General features: G+C 30.4%; 1 protein-coding gene across 2 annotated transcripts in view; it reads left to right on the plus strand.

Annotated features, from left to right (window-relative positions):
• Positions 1 to 22310, plus strand: part of LOC143191569 (corticotropin-releasing factor-binding protein) — an 80453-nt gene that overhangs the window by 2749 nt on the left and 55394 nt on the right. For both annotated transcript variants that reach the window (XM_076396778.1, XM_076396779.1), the window contains exon 2: positions 15095 to 15203. In XM_076396778.1, the coding sequence (XP_076252893.1) occupies positions 15095 to 15203 (109 nt within the window). The remainder of the gene's footprint in view (positions 1 to 15094; positions 15204 to 22310) is intronic.

Below are 22310 nucleotides of genomic sequence, written 5' to 3' on the forward strand. Positions count from 1 at the left end.
GCAATGTTATAAATCATGACAATATATCGGCACTACCATCATCATCAATCCATAGCCGGTACTTGAGGAAAGCCTCTACTTCTACCAGTACACTGCTGTTGGTACCGCAGGACCGAACATTCTTCCCAAAATTCCGTCACAGTTCTGCTCCAGCAGCTGCTCTGGCATTAGGCAATGGCAGTTGTCTATTTTCCAGATCATTTTCGATAATCTTGATTCACGCCATTTTTGGAGCTGCTCACTTTGTCTGCCACTCATAGGGTCGATTTCGCTCAAGAAGTTTGTGAAGAATTCACCTTTCATTCGACAGAAATGTCCAAATAATAGCAATCTGCGTCTCTGAATTTATTCCGTAACTGTATTATGATTGTCGGAAATATGTAGAACTTCAATAGACATTTAACATAATTGTTCAATATTGATAACAGGTAAATTAAAAAGGCCAACCATAGTAAAACACATTTTTCTATATTTGGTGAAGCAGCACTTTTTTTCTTCAAATGGCAAATTCAAGCGGCCTTATAACGCTATGAAATAGTTGCTGTCGATGGTCCTTCCTTTATCAATTGGAATTGGATTGGACTTCGGAGGGAAATGATGGAGCCATGTTTCATCCATTGTCACATATCGACGCAAAAATTCGGGTTTATTACGCTTGATCATCTTCAACCACTGCTCCGAATCGTCAACACGTCGTTGTTTTTGGTCAAAAGTGAGAGCACCCCTTTTCCACAGAGCTTTCGCATACCCAAATATTCGTGAATGATATGATGTACACGTTGATATCTTTAGAGTGTCTGTTATTTCATTCAGTTTCAATTTACGGTCATTCAAAATGATTTTGTGGATTTCTTAAATGTCGGTAACAACCTCTTTTGGACGTTTACCGTTTTCGGTGCTCACTTCACCATGTCTAAACTTAGCATACAAATTTTTGATGGTTGATTTTTTTGGGGTAGTGTCCGGAAACTCGGCTCCAAGCCAAGTTTTTGCTTCAACTTAATTTTTCCCTTCAAAAAGCAAGATTTTACCAACACGCGAAATTCCTTTTTATCCATTTTTTTGACAATAACAAAAGTAGCTTCACTCGAAATGCTATAATTCACAAACTAATGATCCGACAACTATCAAATTTATATACGCATCTTCTGAGGGTTAGGGCTAACTAAAAATATATGGATTGAATTCTAGTAACGCCATCTATGTGTCAGGCCAGGGAATTCTCAATTGACCTATTATATGTTATGTATTGACTTGCAAAACATTTTTAGTATCAAAATTAATAAATATCACAGGCATCAAAACTGATAAATAATTAATTTTAACGATTGAACAAAATTAATAACAATTACAGATATGGGATGTATGTTCTTTCATAAAAATATTATCAGAAATTAGAGGTAATTTGTCAGATTAGCGGTTGTAGATAACATTTTGTCGGATTAGTAATATTAAGGCCATTAGCAAATGCCGCAATCGAGTCCGAAACAAGTTGCTTCCCTTGCTAATAGCTAGCAGTTATACCATTACACCACTACGATTAATATGGCAAATATTATAGAACAGCGAAAGTAAAATACGCACCTATATTTTGTAGACTATAGTATATAACTATTTAAGTAATGTATAACTAACTTGTAATCTATTTATTAGCACGATAAATTAATCCTATTTTTCGCTTCATAAATATTTACTCAGAAAAACTGGCGTGTGTTAGGCCCAATCAACAAACCAATGCCGTATCGAAGGAATAACAGTAGTATTCAGGATGTGATAGTTATATATCGGATATCTTTTCCACACCTATTTGAACAAGTGATAATCAGAAGGGGTCAAGTATAATGAATAGTCGTGAGAGATTTAGTACAATTGCACACTTCTTGAAATGTTACTCGCTATTATTGGCTTTCCCTCAGCAGCTTTTCCATTAAATAACTCAATTGACTTTGGGATCTCCAAGATAACAATGAAATTCAGTTGTATTTCGCTTCAGTACGTCATACCTTCCTAACTTCATCAACTGGGGAGGTGACGATTTTCAAAATGTTTCGATTTGGTTTATTTGATTTTTTTCTTATTAACAGACGACTTTCTTCACTTAAAAATTTAGTAGTAGTTATAATGTTAGTTTAATTTGATAGTATTTGTATTCCTATCAAATGATTTCTAAACAGCCGAAATATTTTCTAATTGATTAACCATTCCAGTTGATTAACCAACTCTTATATCAACAGTTGCAGATCTTCAAACTCCTGCAGTTTTATACTACTGACTCTGCACTTCTGTTTACTGCTTTTAAACAGTTAAAATGTATGCAACAGTCGGACTATGTTGAAGTGGCATTTCTCTGCCATTTGGTTGTGGGCAGTGATTTTTTTAAAACGAAATATGAAATGGATGGTAATTTTACATCGAATATTAATAATATAAGACATGACATGAAAATATTAAAATTATCCAAGGTTAATTGTGAACATTAAAGTTACTAGTAATAGGCGGCTGTGATAATAATTTATTTCTAGATCTAATGTTAAAAGTAGCGAAGCAAATTACTTTTAACCGACTTCGAAAAAGGAGGAGGTTCTATGTTCGGTTGTATATATATATATTTTAATGTGTGTTCGTCGATTTCTTCGTCAATTATGGACTGGCTTTCAAAATTCTTTTTTTATTCGAAAGAATGCATTTCTGAGGTAGTCCAGTTGGAACCAAATTAGGTTCTGTTAGGGCGAAGGGGAGGAAATCGAGGGAAAACCTCAAGTTTCAAAGGCATGTACAAGGTTTTCACATATTTTTTTATTTAAAACAATCAGATATTTTTGTATAATGTCACTTCTGAGCTGAAGTGACGGAGAATCGGAAGTCGTTCAGAAAAGCCATTCAGTTTGCTTGTTAAGCGCTAACAATAGCATATAAGACCTTGTAGAAGTAATGTAGAGAACTGTTTCCATAGTGTAATGTTTGAAACATTTCAAGCAATACTTATAGCATATAAAACATCGTAGAAACATCGTAGACAGCTGCTTCTATGGTGTAATGGTTAAAGCGTTTAGTTTCCAAACGGAGATCGCGGGTTCGATTGCTAGCGAAGACAATAATTTTTGTTGTTCTACTTTATTTAGAACCTTTGCTAAATCACTTGGGCTAGGTAGTGGTCCTCGGTGCCTGAAGCGCTTCTTATTTTCAATTATTGTTTCTTTATTCCTATTTTCCCTCATACGGGCTGCATCTTTATTTGCTATATCCATTGTAGTATATAAAATAACTGCGCAATTTATTGAGCAAATATCTAACACTAAAATATGAAAAATAAAATATTTGTAACAAGAAAATGAAACCGCTTTCAAAAAATAAATAAAGAACTCACTAAAAAGTAAAAAGCAATCAAATTCTTTTATAAAAAAAACGTTAAAATAAAATATGTACATAATAATAATTATAATTATAACTGTAACAGTGATTGAAAATTATATTATTATGTAGTTTTATGTTATTATGGTTTAATAATATTTTCAGAAAATGTTCGAAATTTTAAGTCTACGCTATAAAAGAGGGACTCAATAATCTAAACCAATGAAAATAATGGTGATCCAGATTGGTAATAATTTGGATTACTCTGAACAAATATTATATTGTAGAATAAAAACACTTAAACACTGTAAACATGTAACGAAAAGCTTTCAAATAATTTCCTCGTTGTCATTGTAATGTTAAATGGTGAAAAAGCTGATTCAGATATCTAAAAAGGTTATTCATTATTATCAGTCTATTATAATTCTTAAGAAGCAAAGATGAAAGAGAATGTTTAAGGTTATTATTGGAATTTTTAATTAAGTTAAGACTCTTATTTCTTTGGCGAAAAAGCGAACCAGTTACAATATAAGGAATTTTTAATTAAAAAAGGAAAATATTATCTGTATACATATTATATATTCCTGATAATTTAAAATTGTTACAAAAACAAGTGTTTTTCATTCAGACTACTGTGTTTAAAAACGAAAAGGCTTTAAAGTAACAGGCCAATTATTCTCTTTTTTCCTAACCCTTTTTGCCTTAATTTTTATTTAGCAAAGCCCTACAATTTCCTTTGGTGTTTCGTTATTGTTGTATTTTAGAAACATTGTTTTTATTAAGAACCAATCGAGGAATAAAAGGTTTGATTGACTCAATAATACTGGTGATTTTTTAGATTTATAATGAAACATGGTAAATTAAAGAAAACAATTTGGGTATTATATAATTTGTGTCTTGAAAAAAATGTGGTAATCCTTGACATGACATACAAAGTAAAATATTTTATAGTTTATATTGTTATTATTGCTTTGATCCGTTCTTTGAACATTTTTTCAACAGTGTTTAACAAATTATTGTATTATTGTGACATATCATTCACATTTTATTGTGATTAAGAAATAGTAAAATATGTAAATTAAAAATTAATAACTTTTTCAATTTTCTTCATCCCCATTAGATATAATTCATTTTTATTTATGCTTAAATTTTTGAAGCCATCAAAATAGTTGTTGAAACCATTTTCTCAAATAATTTTTAAAGTATTTTTCTGTTCAGTTTTAGTAAGTCCTTAACCGCCTCAAAAGTACGCATTTCTTTGATTCGTGGCAGATAGAGAAGTTGCGGAATGATATTGAATGAATTAGTTTTATTTATCTTTTAAATATAATCTTAATTAGATACATTTAGCTAACTGGCGAGCACATTCGGAGTTATCCGTTACTAAAAGTAATACGGTGCTTAAACTATAATAAGATATAATTCATATTAGACATTGACTTTTAGATATTGATTCCAACTGTTTTGGATACGAGAATTTGGATGAAAAATGGCCAGTTATGGTCAGGAGTTGTTATAAAGTGTCAGTGGTTACATTTTAAAGATGTACTTATTAGATATGGAAGAGTTGGTTTTCATGATTCTTTTCTTTCGTTAAACATGTTGCCCTAAAAATTATTAACATTCTTGGGGTATCTTACGATGGTTCCCATTGGTTACATGTAAAGTACAAGTTACATGTAATATGAAATTATTTGTCAACTACCTTTAAGATACAAGTCGATGTTCGCCGAGGAGTTGTCTATTCTCCACTTCTTTTCATCGTAACAGTGGATGCAATTATGCGAAACTTACTAGAAAACAGAGAAACTGATGGCGTTCAATATGACGTTCGGCAATGACAGTGCTTATTCGCAGATGTTGAGACTTCTAGCATTCTCCATAAAATAGTTGGTATTGCGGAGTCACATGGCTTGAGAATTAAAGTAGAGAAGCAATGGTAATTGATGGATCCATAAATCGTAACGGAATCTAGTTAGGGCAACTGTAGGAGTTCTGTTAGTTGGGATTAGTAAACCTGCCAATCCTTCTGTATGGCTCCGAGGCTTGAACACTGCTATAGTTTGATATCAGTAAGTTTGAGGCCTTTTAAAGGAGCTGCTTAAGCCAAATTCTACATGTTTCTTTCTGGGATCGGATTAAAAGGCAACTCGTTTTGAATACGAAAATGAAAGAATTCAGATAAAATTCCCATGGTTTGGATATGCCTGTCCAATGAAAGGTGAACGGAATTCACGCAAACTTTTGCAGTCAAATCAATGTTCGAATGGGAGAGTAGTGAACAGCTTGGAAAATACTTTGGACCAAGATCGTAAAAAAGGTGATCTGAAAATTAGGAGACCAATATAGTTGGAAGCCAGAAGAGTTCCGGTCGATCGCTAAAACTGACGAGATTTAATGACGAGTATTCCGAGTCCTGCGCCACAAACAACAGGCTATGAACTGATTGTGATAACTATAAGGACGTAAAAGGTTCAGAATAACAGAAACTAGCAGTAAATGGAGTAAAAGAGAATTGACGAAGGTAATTTGAAGATGAGAATCAGAGCTGATGAGTATTATAAAATATAATTCTTATATCACTAATCAATATAATGCGATCAATAATAGTAAGACGTTAAGCCTGGTGTTATTTATTATGAATTTTTTCTGCTGTACACTATTCCTATCAAGATATTACAATAAACTTTTCGATCATTCAAAATGACTTTTGGGATTTTTTTAAATGATTTTTGGTGTTACCACCCCATTTGGAAGTCAAAACAAAATAACTCACAAAGTTATGAATAGAGTATCATGAAATTTTAACAGCTTTCTTTTGAACATACTAGTATATATAGTACTAACTCTAAAAATAGTTAATGCAGTAAAACTGGCGTCACCTATGTGTTAGGCCCGGGACTTTGCAGTCCATATATTATGAGCTGACAACTATTAGTTCTATCAACACGATAATAATCCTGAATCCTCTACGAATCACTTAAACCATGACTTTTCCGTGAGTTTTTTGTAAAAAAACTTAACTCATATCATTTTATAACTGCTTGATTTACCTGATTTAGTTCGGCCAGATTTTTAGCTATTACCTGAACTCAAAAAATCGCTTCAAACCTGGTTTGACTGAGATTGAGATTGAGATATTTAAAAATGAATCAAGGAACGGATTACTTTGAAGGGCGCGAAATGAATTTGGTAATATAAATAACCCACTTGCCTGAAATGTACGAACTTTGTACCAATAAGGGGCTTGTTGATAAAGGTCTAATTTTAACATTAAATAAGGCATTTTAATTATTTTGAAATCTTATGTATTAGTACACCCTCAGATAACAAATAAAGACACAACGTAATTTAGGAATACTGACTGATGGAAATACAATAAAAAGCGATTATGTAGATAATTTGAAATGAAATCTGTATCGACACTTGACAAATTTTAACAAAGCGCCGTCGCTTTTGCTGATATATTTGTCCATTTTAATGATGTTCTTTTGTTTGTGATTTATTCGATACACGAGCTATGTCATCGCAAAATGTATTCAATGATAAACGGGCTAATATATTTGCTTCAATGGAGTGTTTAATAATATTTTTATGAATAGATAGTCTGCTACGTAGTTTGATATTTTTATGTTAAGTGTAGAATATTTCACAGTTGGATAGCCGACCCATAGCATAACCGATATCAAATCTGGAAATGCTTTATATGAATTCCAGGATATTTATCCCGCACGCCTACAAGGACTTTTTTATATTATCTAAGGGAACCTATATAGATTTACTTTTTCATATTACATTGGGAATAGTTGATGTGTCTAGTAGTGATATTAATATATCAGAATATAGAGGCAACAATTTATATTGGAACAAAGAAATATTTGGGTATTTTACAGCAATATATTTTAGTGAAATATATTATAATATCAAATCTACATATTTTTATATACATTATTTATTATTATATTATTTACTGTTGCTATAATATTTTGTATATTTTTAAAATGTTCTGATTAATTTTTTCTGGTTTCATTTCCTTCTCCCAAACTTTTAACCAAAAATTGAATTTGTCGTCATTTGCTTAACCAATTTCATGTTATTTTATAAGAAACGTAAGCAGTATTTTAACATATGATCATTCTTGGTCGTCACATGTAATATTTTCAAAGAGTTATAACTATAAACATATTTTTTTTTGAATTAAAAAAGAATGTATGGAAAAAATTTGGTAAAATTTATATTAACATAAATATTTTGCATTATTTTCTATGACTTTCCAATTTTTGTGGTGATATTGATCCAACAACAATTTAATCCCCCATCTATTTTTTCACTTCTTCAATATTTTGAAACTATGTGTCAGCCAAGTCATGCTGCATTGTCACCTGAATAAGTGGTAGTAAGAAGGTGATAGTTGCTATATATCTAACTATTCGAGATGAGACAGTTTACCCTTAACAAATTTCGGAAAGTACATGCGCATTTTTGCATTGTCATGTAAGAGCATTATTTTAGGCCGCTTCTGTGCTATTGATTGTTCTTTAGCAACAATACGTCATTCATTTGCAACAGTTTCATTCGGTTTTATCCTCATAATACACTATACCGTCCTGATCACATCATGTGCAAAGCAAGACATTATAGCCAGGAATATCCCGCTTCTGAGTCAATATGGATGATTCTCCAGGACCAACCCATTTCTTTTTGATCTTGGGATTGTTGTAATGTATCTACATTTTATTACTAACCACAATATGATCCTGAGAGCTATTATTTCGTCCTTGAGAAGCAACGAAACACTACTGTTAATTTCTGTGGTAGTGGTTTTCCGTCCTTTTGGATATTTCGCATCACATACTAACATGTGTGTAATGTAAACTACTAAGTTATCTGCTATTTTTGGAGGGTTTGAGGTAGGTTTGCTTTGTTTTCGAGCTTTTGTTTTGATCGTCTAGGCCATTCTTTCCGAGATGAATGCTATAATGTCTCTAATTCTACTGAACCGATTTGCTTGAAATTTGGCTGAGACTTCTCTATACATTCTACCATCGTATCAAAAGTATACCTATAACAAGTTGCTTATTCCCTTCCACTGATATGACCGTTTGGTAATTTATTATTGACATTATGCGAATCTTTTCTTGGATAATAACAATAAATACCTATTCTAACACAACATATATCAAAGTATCTTAGAGAATTAGAAAGGTGGAGTTGCACTAAAAATTCAAATCAACTAGTCATATAACGCTGTCAAAACAAGGTTTTTCGATTGATTACCAATGCCTATCGCTATGTAACTAATGAAGAACTGCACGATAACCTGGAAATCAAATGAATTTGCGAAGTTATCCAAGATTTCGCCTTGAAACACGAAATAAGATTACTAAATCATATTAACGTGGAAGCAATACAACTGCTGGACAGCGCGCAGGATGTCAGGAGATTGAAGCGAACAAAACCATACGAACTTATATAAAGTGTATACATTTAGTGTAAACTATAGCTATAAGTTAATAATTAATAAATAATTATAATTTAATAACTCAGGAATACATACTGATGTATTTTCTCGCACTCGTCTTGCTTGTTAATTAAGCCAAGTACATAGAAAAAGTAGTAATAACTTAATTATAAATTAAGATTGTACTAAGCGTATTTAATAAAGATGTTATAAATAAAAAGATTAGAAAGTTCAAAAAATCCCAAATAAAAAATGTAAAACAATTACTCAACAGATCACAATTTTTTACTTGTGAAACATTAATTGTATTCTGTTTTTTATTAATTCAGCTTTGATGAAACACTGCTTTGACAGAGCTTCGGTAAAAAACGGAGACAACTTTTTTATCGTCCAAAATAAAGGGTGAAAAAAAATCGTCAAACATATGCAAAATATGAATAGAAAATGCTTCAGATGTAAAAAAGTAACGGCTTTTAGGAAACAATTAGTAATTTTGAACAGATATCGCATTTTTAAATGAATATTTTGGTAATGGGTATTTTTTAATTAGCAAAATATTGTACGGTACTTTATAAAAAATTTTTGAGATTCCTACCCTCAGTAATAAAACCACAGATTATTATTAGAAATTAAAATTCCGATATTCGCTTTTAAGTTGAGAAATGTTTATTTTGTATTGTAGTTGTGTCAAATTGCATGACATTTTTTTGATTTTATTCCTGACTTTTTGACTTCTGACTTTTCTATGACTTAACTTTAAAAAGTAACTGGTCGAACAACTTTTTACATTGAACAAGGAATTCTTTCAATGAACAGATGCCTATTTTGAGGATCGTAAACCTTACTTTTTAGATGGCATTAAGATATTGTATGTTGTATCTTAACATATTTATGTTATTTTATTTAAGATTTTTTCACTTTTTAACTGACTGGACGTGCCTAACTGATAAAATCGAAATGGAATATAACATCTATTGGAAAGGGTAGAGGATTTTGCAATATATTTTAAATGATCGGATTAAAAGTTAATTCAATAATGAAATATGTTCAGCATTGAATTGAATGCAATATTGAAATATAACAACGTGTAGGTATTACAGATTTATAGCCAGTCTTATATCCTATTGTTAATCTTTTCTCAAATTGTAAATTTGAAAAAAGTTGTCTATTGGCTTAAAAGTTTATAAAATAGCCTTATTCTCTTTATTTTTTTGTGCTTACGAAACAATTATTCTGTGTTTGAGTTTAAAATAACTATGGGGAGAGGGTACAAATGATAGTAATTTTGTACTATAAATACATATAGAGGGTGAAAAGAAGACTTTAAAATATTTAAAAAAGTCCATATAGAAAAAGGAAATCAGGGAAAAAGGAATCATTTATTACACACAGATATCAGAATCCAATTCATATTTTAGTATCTAGTATCTAGTCTAGCTAATATTTCTCTGAATTTGATTTGTTTATTTTGTTGTTAAAGCAGAAATAGATATAGTTGTAAAGTAAATGTGAATCTATTTTGATATTGATATGTAATGTTTGCCCAGTTTGTAAAATTATTGATTTAACAATTTGAAGAGTACGTTTTTAATCCAGAATTCCTTGTACTGAATCATACACTTTCAGCTATTTATAGAGGCGGAGAGAGCTCTTGAAGTGTTTAACTTTTAACTCAATTAGCATCATCATTTTTTTCGCTTTCTTTTCCAGAAAACTCACTCGGAACTACTTAGTAGAAATTCTTGTTGTTGTTGTTCTAATATTCTCATTCTCCGTTTATTACTGATTACATCATTCTTACCATATAAATATTAAATCATTTCCAGGAAACTAGTTTTACGTTATATAAGCTGAAATATCGAGTACGGTAACCGATATATAATATTATTTCAAGAGTCGTCGAAAAGGAAAAGAAAACCATAAACAAACAGAATAACACTTGAATTAATTGTATATTTGATTGATCGGTAAATATAAACTAAATTTCACGCTTGGCGACATAGTGGTTGACAGAATATTGAGATCTTGTGGTACATTGAACAGTATTAATAGACTTTGGGATATGTTACCTTCGGCCTATATAAATAATAGTTTTCCTGCTGGATATTCCAGCAATTTGATTATTTATATTGGTTCGACGTAGTTATATTTTATCAAATATTTTGTTGTTGGGTCAGCTCGACTAAAGTTTATTATATTATTTTAATTTGTTTTGTCACTATTAAATATTTTTCTGTTATATAACAGGTCAATTGAAAACTCCCCCGCCTACTATAGTAAAACACATTTATTTGGCAAAATTAGTTTCTTTTCTCAATATAATTCCCTTCAAGTGTGATGTACTGATTAAAACGATCCTCCAACTTCTCGATACAATTTTTTTAGTACGATTTGTCCTTTGCTTCTTTTTTCTTCAGTTTCGGCTATTACCTATTTATTCGACAAAAATGTCTTCCCAACGAGCATACTTTTGAAATCTGAGAACAGAAAATAGTCGCGGGGGGCCATAACTGGAGAATACGGTGGATGAGGAAGCAACTGGAAGCCCAACTCATGGATTTTTGTCACCGTTTTCACTGACTTGTACCACAGTGCATTGTCTTGGTGAAGCAGCACTTTTTTTTTCAAAATTTTGTCCTTCAAATGGTCCAATGACGCTATGTAATAGTGGCTGTTGATGGTCCTTCCATTTTCAAGGTAGTCAATGAAAATTATTCCATGCGAATCCCAAAATACAGACGCCGGAACCTTTCCAGCCGACTGTTGCGTATTCCCACGCTTTGGAATGGGTTCATCATGTGCATTGCCCTCGAATGAGTCTCAATTGGACTTCGGAGTGAAATTATGGAGCCATGTTTCATCCATTGTCACATATCGACGCAAAAACTCCGGTTTATTACACTTGATCATCTTCAAACACTGCTCCCAATCATAAACTCGTCGTTCTTCTTGGTCAAAAATGAGCTCGCGCGGCATCTCCTTTGCACAGAGCTTTCCCATACCCAAATATTCTTGAATGATATGATCTACACGTTCAGTTGATATCTTTAGAGTGTCTGCTATTTCATTCAGTTTCAATTTATGGTCCTTTAAAATCGTTTTGTTGATTTTTTTAATGTTTTCGCCCGTAACAACCTCTTTTAGGCGTCCACTGCATTCGTCGTTTTCGGTGCTCATTTCACCACGTCTTATCTTAGCATACCAATCCTTGATAGTTGATTTTCCTCGGGCAGTGTCCGAAAACTCGGCGTCAAGCCAAGTTTTTGCTTCAACTGTTTTTAAAAAGCAATATTTTATCAACACGCGAAATTACTTTTTATCAATTTGTTCACAATAACAGAAGTTGCTTCACTCAAAATGCTATAATTCGCAAACTAATCATCTGGCAGCTGTCAAATTTACACACGCATCGTTTGAGCATTAGGGCTAACTAAAAACATATGGATTTAATTCTAATAGCGTTATCTATGTGTCAGACCGGGGACTTTTCAATTGACCTTTCAATATTTATAGCGATCTGTTGCTATATATCTTTTACAAAATCTTTCAAAAATTTTTAAAATAAGTTTTATCATAAGTGACCAAATTTATGAAAATTGATAATGAGGATCCTGTTGCACATATATCCAAACAAACGCTGGTGGTACAGCAATGGATAATCTCTGATGCTGTATAGCAATATATGGGGGTAAACTTAAACTGGTATATCCTGGGGACGGTTATAAATGGCGGAACTGTTTGTCATTTGGCTTGTTCAATCTAGTAAAAAAATGCTGCTACAAGAATGCAGAAAAAAATGGTTTAAATTCAATATGGCTTACCTTACTTCATGAAACAACTATTAGGCATACATACCGAAGACATAAATAATACAATATACCCCATGAGAGGTTGATATTATATAATTGAAGCAAGATTTTTGAGAGTTTGATAAAAGTAAATGACATTGAATCAGGAAGTCAATAGAGCAAGAGTCAATTTTAGAACAAGGAATTTCTTCTTCAGGTTGTAGTGGCTATGAGAAATCGAAATTGTGACTATGTGCCTATTATATTTGATTTCAAAAGTTTACCAAAAATCTGAAATATTGACAAAATGTCATTGGATGATATTGGAGGAATAAGAAAGGAATATCTTTAAATCATCCGACTTAAGAGAAGTGTGAAGTTGTTAACAAATTGGCCCGTTGGTTAATAAGAGAGGTTATAATGAACAGCATTACGGTTACTATGTGTCACTATTTTTTGATCATAGTATTATCTGCCGTTACTTTACATAAGACAAGTACTATAGAATATACAAGGTGAATAATTATTGTAATATTAATTAGAAACTATTTTCGAGAACCTACTTGTTGTTAAAAGCAAATTATTGACTCTCTATTGTATATTTAAGTAAATTTATATTATATTCAGAGATAGCCATGATCCTTAAAATAGTACAAAAGTCGTGCGCCTATCGCATGTAAAACTCAAATGCAGCGTTCACTATATAAGAAATAGACACAGTTGCGTGCTTGTTGCATAATGTATTATCATAACAATGGAAGAAATTCCATCACTCTTGAAGGGATAACGTTGTAGCGCATGATTTTTATTTACTTTCTCATAAAACATAGTAGCTATATCGCATGTTTTCATTCCGGGGAAATCTATTTTGTATGGAGTTATTCCACATACAAGCAGGCTTGAAAATAAATGGAGAAAATGTTAGTCATTAGGAAAATTAATTGAATTTTGAATATATTATTAGTAAAATGGATAAGTTTCTTTTAATTTAGATGATAGACTATAAATTATATTAATGTTTTTGAACGAGGTGTTTTTTGGATCTTAAGGGTTATCCAAGAATGCGATCTAAGGCTCAGCTAGTCTGTGTCGTATATATTGAATATTTATGTTGAATTTTTTTTAATACGTTTCTTTGTACTGCTTATCTCCAAATTCGATCACACTTTAGTAAGTCAATTTTGTTAATATTATATTATATTATTATTATTATTATTATTATTATTATTATTATAAAAGTAACATTATTATTACAATTATAAAGAATCGAGTAAAACAATAGTATGCAAACGACTATATATAAACATGCTTCTTCATATTATCTTTCTGTCCCATACTTTCATAAAAAAATATCAATTGGTTCAAAACATTACAAAAATTAAGCAATCATTGAAACAAATTTAAAGTAGGAATTATAATTAATATAAATATTAAGGAATTTTAAGCCGATGTTTATCCAGTAAAACAACAATTGCAAAAAACATGAGTTAACGCCTAATAAACGCCTTGAAATGTATGAAATGTTAAAACAGTTACAAATTTACTGTGGAGAATGCATAATCTATTCCAATTGTAGTATCAACCATGGATCATCAATAACTTATTCGAGAAAACTATTATAAATCTTTATATATTATTCCATAAATATTTTCATTCAAAAATTATACCATGGCTTACTAACTAAAATTTGATTTGTTTCTGATTATATAATGTATATTTTACTGATTTTATAATGATAAATAAATGTTAATTATAATTAAGTACTTCTACCACACATAACATATAAATGAAGTAGTCTATTTACAAAAGCAGATAGATTCTTGTTATACACTTTAGCTCCTGGTTACAAACTGATAAGTGATAAAATCGAAACTAACATAGTGATTAAAGTCTCTTTATAATTTTGTTTTCTTTTGTAAATCTTTAAAAACCTACCACAAGCTCTTAGTGCTAATAAGGTCAGTATTAATGATGCTATATTATTATAAGCTAAAGTATATTTAATAACAAAGAATGTTTGACTCTGATTCTTTGTTCAAAAATACATTATCAGAATTGTATTGTAAAACCACAAATCAGTAATTTTTTTTTGACTTCGAAAATATTAATAAGGTAAAAATTTTAACCAATAACGTTAGGTTTTTTAATGATCCTAAACGTACGATAATCTTAAATTGATAAGAGTCACTGATATCTTGTGCTTAACAGTTTATTTTATATTTCATTGACTATATATTGTTATCAAAAAGTTTGGATGTAATTATCATGAATTGGCAGACAATATATGATTAATTAATAACGTAATGAGTAAAAATAACTAAAGCACATTGTGAAATACCGAATTTTAATGTTGAATATACCATATATATTTGATTTTGAGATTAATCCTGATGCCCAAATATAAATTTTAAGTCATAATTCGTTTTGCTACGAATAACACTTGTTTATGCATTCAGCTCGTGCCTTCCTGTTATCCTCACGTTTATTGTTGCAGGTTAATTTTAGACCATACTCCAATGTTCGTTTACAACCGGAAACCATAGCAGATGATTTTCTCTCGTCACCTTCACGCTCCAAAAGAGATCCGGCACATCGTGTTGACGGTAAGTTAATTCATGTAAATGACAAGTGTCGTCTGAGAACAATGGTGAAATTAGCTCAGCCGCTTCGGATTTACAACGTGCTTACTACTAGATTTGGTGTTTGTTTCCGGAATTTAATTTACCAGTTTAAATTGCCCGGGAAATGTCTCAAGATATCGCGACAATTTAATGTCGGTTCTAGTCAAAGCTCCTATTATCAGCGATTGTTTAAATGCAAATAGAGTTAAGTCCAGTGCTAGAAGTTTGTCTTGAGCTGGTTACTTCAAGGATTTTCTTAAGAGGAATACAATCTGACCAATGTTTCTTCACCGTATATCTTTGTTTTTTTTTTTAATATAAACTGAATACTACATCTTTGCTGGTTTCAATTTTTTGTTTGTTTTGGACGATCGAGGTTTTTTATTGGATCTTTGGAACTATAATAAATATAACTAAGATTAAAAATAAACTAATAATCACTTATTAGGCCTATAAATTAGTTTTGAGGATTTTTGTTAATTTGAAGAAATGTATTTTATTCAAAGTAGAGTTTATAGATAGCCGCTACCTTTTCCTTCCCTTTTTCCTACTAGACATTTTGCGGATTCCATCCGGAGGGAATGATGTATCTTTTGAGGCTATCCGTAAATTAATCAAATTGATCTTTTGGTATTTTCATAAGAAGTGAAGTCGGAACAAGTCGTACTTAGAATGTAAGGTCTGGAGAATATAGCGGGTAGTATAGCACACATTCTGATGTCTCCAAATATGTTTTTACCGGTTTAGCATGTGAGCGAATGTTATAATATTGTTGGCTCTTTTATCGTATTCCTCCTTTTTTTCGCGCAGTGCTTGACTCAAACGCTTCAATTGCAGTCGTGAGCGGTCCCCATTAATGATTTCATAGAGCTTCAAATCCTCGTCTAAAATTTTTTGAGTGTTGAGAACGTTCTTTGTCTTCAATGTCAAAATCTCTATTTTACGTTGAAACCAGTTATTGAGCCCGATAGAGCTATAAGCTAATGATCTTCAGTCGCGTTTTTCTTCAAATTTATGTAAAAAATAAAACTTCCCACAAATACGATTTGTTCGACACAAATTTAGATATTTTCAACGCACTGAAAAATATGTTTGTTTACATTTAGGCGAAATTGCACATACTGTAACTTTTCAATATGAACTTGGATACAAATATACCCGATACAATTTAATACTATACGATTTAAGCCCCTTAAATGTAATTTACACTGATACTTCTGATGACTGCTATTTCCGGTTATTGTATCATTAGGAAATTATTAACATGAATACAATTTTAATTCACATAGGTTTACGTTCGAGAACTTCATTCAATGATTTAGTTAAATTTAATCTTATATTGTATTTTATGACATATTTTGTTCACTTAGCCTATTGATTTCATTAATACACGTATTTAATTTAATACACGTTATGGTTATTAAACAATGATTGTTGATTATCTTTAACTTGATGCACCATATAACTTATTCTGACAATTCTTTACTTTAATCATCGTATTACAATAAAATAATACAAACAAACAAAAAAAATTCTTTAGCTCTTTGCTTTGACACCTTTGCAACAATTTTAATCAATTAATGGACTTGAGATGTTGACAAATTTTCAAGTAAATGATAGTATTTTGAATTATACTTTGAATTGTTGTATAACGGATAATTGGTGATATATTATATACAAAGAGTTTGGATTTTCTTTCAACTAACTAATACTTTATGATATTTTTAATGCGTTTTTTCCAACAGTTTTGCATCAAAATTAATCTCAAGCAGTTTAGTGTTGTTGCTATATAAGATGATAATATTATTCATTGTTATTGTTTTGTTGCGTGTAGTGTAGTTTTGTATACACTTTATATGTATTGATTTGTTTTCCTTAACTTTTTTTCATTAGGTATGGATCCAGTTATTTCAGTTGCTTGGTGCAATTTCCCGCTTGATTCTTCATTGCAATTATTATGTATTATTAGAAAGTGTATACTAGAAATTTAATTAATGTAACATTAGGAAATGAAATAAGTCTGTCAGATTTGAGTTTATGTGGCGGTTTTTCTGGTTTTGCGATAATAATAACTTAAAGGTCATTTACGTTAAAGTTAAAAATAAGATCAAATTAACACAATATTAAGCCACTTAATCTTATACTGATGTATTTTTAAAGGAATATTTATGTTATAGTTACGTTTATTGCCTTTATGTCGAATTAATTAATTGATATATCTCAATAAATAGTAATTTTTCTGACGGAGTCATTGTTGCATCCCTGTAAAACTTGGCAAGCCTTATTGACTGTATAACAAAGGTAAGGGATTGCCGGCGGACTGTTTTGACGTAACTTTCAATTCATTAAAGGGACTCTGTAAACAACCAAACAAATGAGCGTACTTTCCAGCTCCTCTTTCAATTTTCGCTCGATCCTCAAATATGTTTTTGGTTGTATTGTGTGAAGTTGACGTCCTTTCAACTGATCAGTTCAGTTCTATTTTTCCAAATCACTTATTCCAATCGTGTTACTTGTTTACATCAAATCTCCCTTTATTGGAAATTAGTTGACATTTTTCAGTTTTAATTTGCCGTGACATAGGTGTCCATTTTAGTTTCCGGTTAAAATAAATTCCTCCTTTTATATGTGAATTAATTTTGGGGGTTTATTGTGGGTATAGTAATTGTATACATTCTTAATTTTTAAAATGATGTTTATATCTCCCACAACGTTTACAGTTTTGTTTCATCTTTCTAATAGTATTCTAGTGAAGAGAAATAACACATCTTTGAAGGATATCAAGTGGATTTTTAGGTATTTCAGTGAATTAGACATAAATAAAAGGTGGTAGAAATGATGGAAACTATATTGATTAATATAAATTGTAGTACAATTATAATCCATAGACACTTTCAGTTATTCAGAAAATTACCTTACAAGAAAAACACATTAATGCGAGATAATTTTTTTGCAGCAACGCAAATTCATTATTATTATTAGACGATATTGGACTCTCGTACCATGTACTGGAGTATATCTTGACATTTTTTGCTGATCAACAGCTGACCTATATTGTTTTTCAAGTTTATATCAATCAATACATGATAATGTAAGATATAATAAAACAATTGCTGTAATAGAAAAAAGGACAATTTTTTTAGGAGTAGAAAATTTTTTGCTCCTTGTTCTTATTTTTTTTAACTATGAAATAGCACAATAGATGCTGATTCACGCGATCAATAAATATTCAAATTCTATTATCTTCCTCTAAATCAGTTTTCACGCTTCAGTGTTTCATTATCGTGTTTTCCTTTTTATCGTTAAAATAATGATTTTAATTTTTTTAAGTTACTTACTTATATTGATTAGTAGATGAGATGGTCTGGTTGATTACTATTATAAAGCTTTTTGAAGAGTATTCTGAAGAATGACAAGGTAGAAGCAAATTTGTAGGTCAAATAATTGAAAGTCTCATCATGTATTGTTTATAATTATAATTTCTAATTGCATATCTAGCAAAATATTTGGCTATGAAATTAATGTTTCTAACAGTCTAAAAATCATTTTCAAACAATCCATGTACGAATTATGAATAAAAGTTGTATAGAAATTAATAAATAACTAATACTATAACAGTATAATATATGTTCAATTTCAAAGAACGATACACATATGTTTCCTTGCAAACTGAATTAGATATGCTAGAATTTCTCAAATAATCACTTCGCTATTTACTCTAGGGTTTAATGGCTATTCAATTAGGCATCACTCAATGCCATGCTGATATATTACGCCAAAGTCTCTATTTACTGTTTAATTGATTAGTTCTCTATACTACGATATATTTCCATTAATTTGATACCATTTTTATTTCTAGCTTGACTGTTATAATTTAAAATATCGGTCATACTAGTTATATTACTGAAGCATATTTTATAGTTTTTAATCAAGCTAAACTCATAGTTTATTGTTAATCATAGGTATTTAAATAGGGAAATTCAATCTAACTTAATATTTTGAAATCATGAAATCATCTCAAAAACATTTGGCTTTACTGATATGACTGAAAAACAAAGGACAATATTAGGTGGAACCTGAGGATATAATCGGAATTATTGTTAAAAAAGATTAATTTTTGAACCAATAGACGTTTGAATACTCATTTTTGTAATTCTTCTGTGTAGCGGGCTCTACAAAATTAAAAAAATGGTGATATACAAAATTTCTTGAGATATATTACTATGATAATAATAATCACGGGTCACATATCAACGTTGATTAGGCGGATCAATATTTTTGTTGATAAAAAAAGCATTTTTTAAAAAATAGGAATGGAATATATTTTTAGAAATGTTTCTAAGGCATGCAAAAGCGTGAAATTTTAAAAACATACTACATACTAGGATTTATTTTGTTCTATATTTATATCTATTTATTTTATATAAACTAAACAAATGTTTTCTTCCAGTTATCTTTCGACGCTGTTTCAGTTGCACACGAGGTCTTCTTAATAATTATTTACACAGTTTTGGAATTATATGTATTGTCCTTCGTATTGTATACATATGTATTATGCAGATTTGAGGAAAACATGGCGGTTTATATGCATTCTTTAGGTTCAAGGATGATAATACTGGTATAATTTATACTCTGATTTACTTTTAAAAGTTTATTAAATAATATAACATCTTTTTACGTCATCATTACTGCATCATGGAATTAATTTTTAGCGTTTTTGGTAGCGTTTTGAACAAAGAAGACTCGTTTAAAAAATATTAATCAATTGTTTCAATCAGTTACATACCCCGACATGTGGGGTACAAATAGTTCTTTTGACTCAAAGTATTTATCTTTTATATAATACACTCATATATTATTCACATAATATATTATATTCATTATAAATAAGCACTTTGTAGAAAAATATCATATTTTTTATGGTACTAGATAAAAACAACATTTAAACATTTTTATCGACGATATACAAATACAAAATATTTGGTAACTCATTGCTTTTATTCTGATCATTATTTCACATCATTATTTTATTCAACCATTTTCGCACTTTTGCAGCATTTTGTAACTGTGTGTTAGCTTAGCCATGCTGCATCGATCTCAACAAATAATACTCAGAAGACAATATGTCGGAGAGTAAGCTAGGTGCGGCAGAATTTCCCATTTAAGCTACAATCGTGTATCCTTCACAATTCTTGTAATGTATGACCGAGCACCAGAGATGCAGTCGTCATTACCATACTACTGGTCTTTGTTAAACAATACGTTCAATTTATTCAATTAACGTCGGAAGTAATAGTTTCAAGATTGTATGTGGTATGAATATGCAAGGGTCTTCTGAGCTAGCCTATTACTGTTTATAGATGGGATTGTAGTAGTAGATTTACTTTTATACTACATCCTCATTCAGAGTACGCCAAAGAAAGTTCTTTGACTCTTTATTTTTGCCTAGCAAGCAATGAAAACTGCCATATTAAAACCATTCGATTTGTCATTATTAACCAATTTGTATTATTACAATTATTCTTGTTTTCTATCGACTGCTAATTCTACTGAAAGTCTTTAGAAATTTGATTTGGGTTTTTGACTAATAAATCTTGTCTACTGCTCCGCTAGGCCGTTGAAAATCATCATTTTCGTTTAATTGCTGCAACCAAAACTTTTCTAAAGTCTGGAGGCTGGTTTGACTCATATTATGTCTAAGTAGTTTGTTCTTCCTGTGACGCTGATGACCAACAATCCTCCCACCTCTTTGGGGTTCATACTGGTGATCAATGGGCTAACGGTTTGCCAACTCTTCCATTCTGGAGATGTTCTCTTTCCAGAATCTTTCAATTGGAATATGGTGGAGCCATATCATTAAAAGGTTTTTAAGAATGTTTGATGCGTTTTGGTAGTAATATTCTTCAAACCAAACAACAAAACTTTCTTTTATTATCAGGTGTATATATTAACTTATTGAATATAATTAATAAAACACAGTTATTTTATTATGGACAAACATCAAAACGATTTATTAGTTTTGTTACGTTTCTTAACAATTGTTTACACTGATACTTTTCGCTGTTGATACACATTTTTGACAATATATTGCGTTGATTAAAAACCTAACATTGTAAGTAAAGATAAAATTATTCTGATGTACCTACTATAAACTTGTTTTTCAAGTTTTTCTTCTCTGGCTGTAAATATTCACTGTCTAGATATATTGTTTGATTAAACTTTATATCATATTAATGAAACTTATTAAGCTGACGCTGTATATTTTTATATAGAGATCATTTTGTTTTAAGAATCCATCTATATTCTATTGCTTTATAAAATTAACTTTCTTTTCTCCTTAATGGGCTTTTATTAGGTGTGGAGCTGGTGATGTTATGATTTCATTAATTTTTATAGCGTGGTTAGTCTCTGTATCTTTAAAAAATATTTTATAACTGTTCATGTTTGTCCAAAAATATATAGTTTAGTATATAGATTAACGTTTAATTTTTCACTGAATCTATCAGATTACTTATTGTTGGACGACTTAATTGGTTTATTTTCTATTATATATCTCAACCAGTATATTTTATTATTATAATTATCATTTTATCAATCAGCCTCATACTTTCAATTTTGTAAAGGGCAAAATATAGTAAAAGTGTAAGATTTTTTCGTGAAAAATTTGACTTCCCTCCAAATTGTTGGTACTTTAATTATTATTTGATGATGCCCATGTTCAAATTTTGAAATTCTATAGAGTATTAGGAATATCTTTAATAGACCAATAAATAATGTAAACAACAACTTTATGTATTTATAGCTGTTAACCTGGATATATATTTGATATAGCAAGAAATATACAATTTTAAATTTATATTTAATAAAAATTTTAATAAAGTACATATGGTGGACGAACGAACGTGTTATATATTAGCTGAACTAGTGAATAATATTTTAGAATAAGATGTACCTAAACTATCTATTTACGAAGTCTAGAGCACAATCTTTTAATTTTATTCTGTTCAATTTCTTGTTTATTCGCCGACACTGTTATGTGAAAAGGCAATCTATAGATCAATTAATGATAATTATCTCTTTCGAATTAAA

Source organism: Rhynchophorus ferrugineus, unplaced genomic scaffold (assembly GCF_030347505.1).
Source record: "Rhynchophorus ferrugineus isolate W39M unplaced genomic scaffold, kcgeb_rfMv2 rfM2, whole genome shotgun sequence".
Classification (NCBI taxonomy): Eukaryota; Metazoa; Arthropoda; class Insecta; order Coleoptera; family Curculionidae; genus Rhynchophorus; species Rhynchophorus ferrugineus.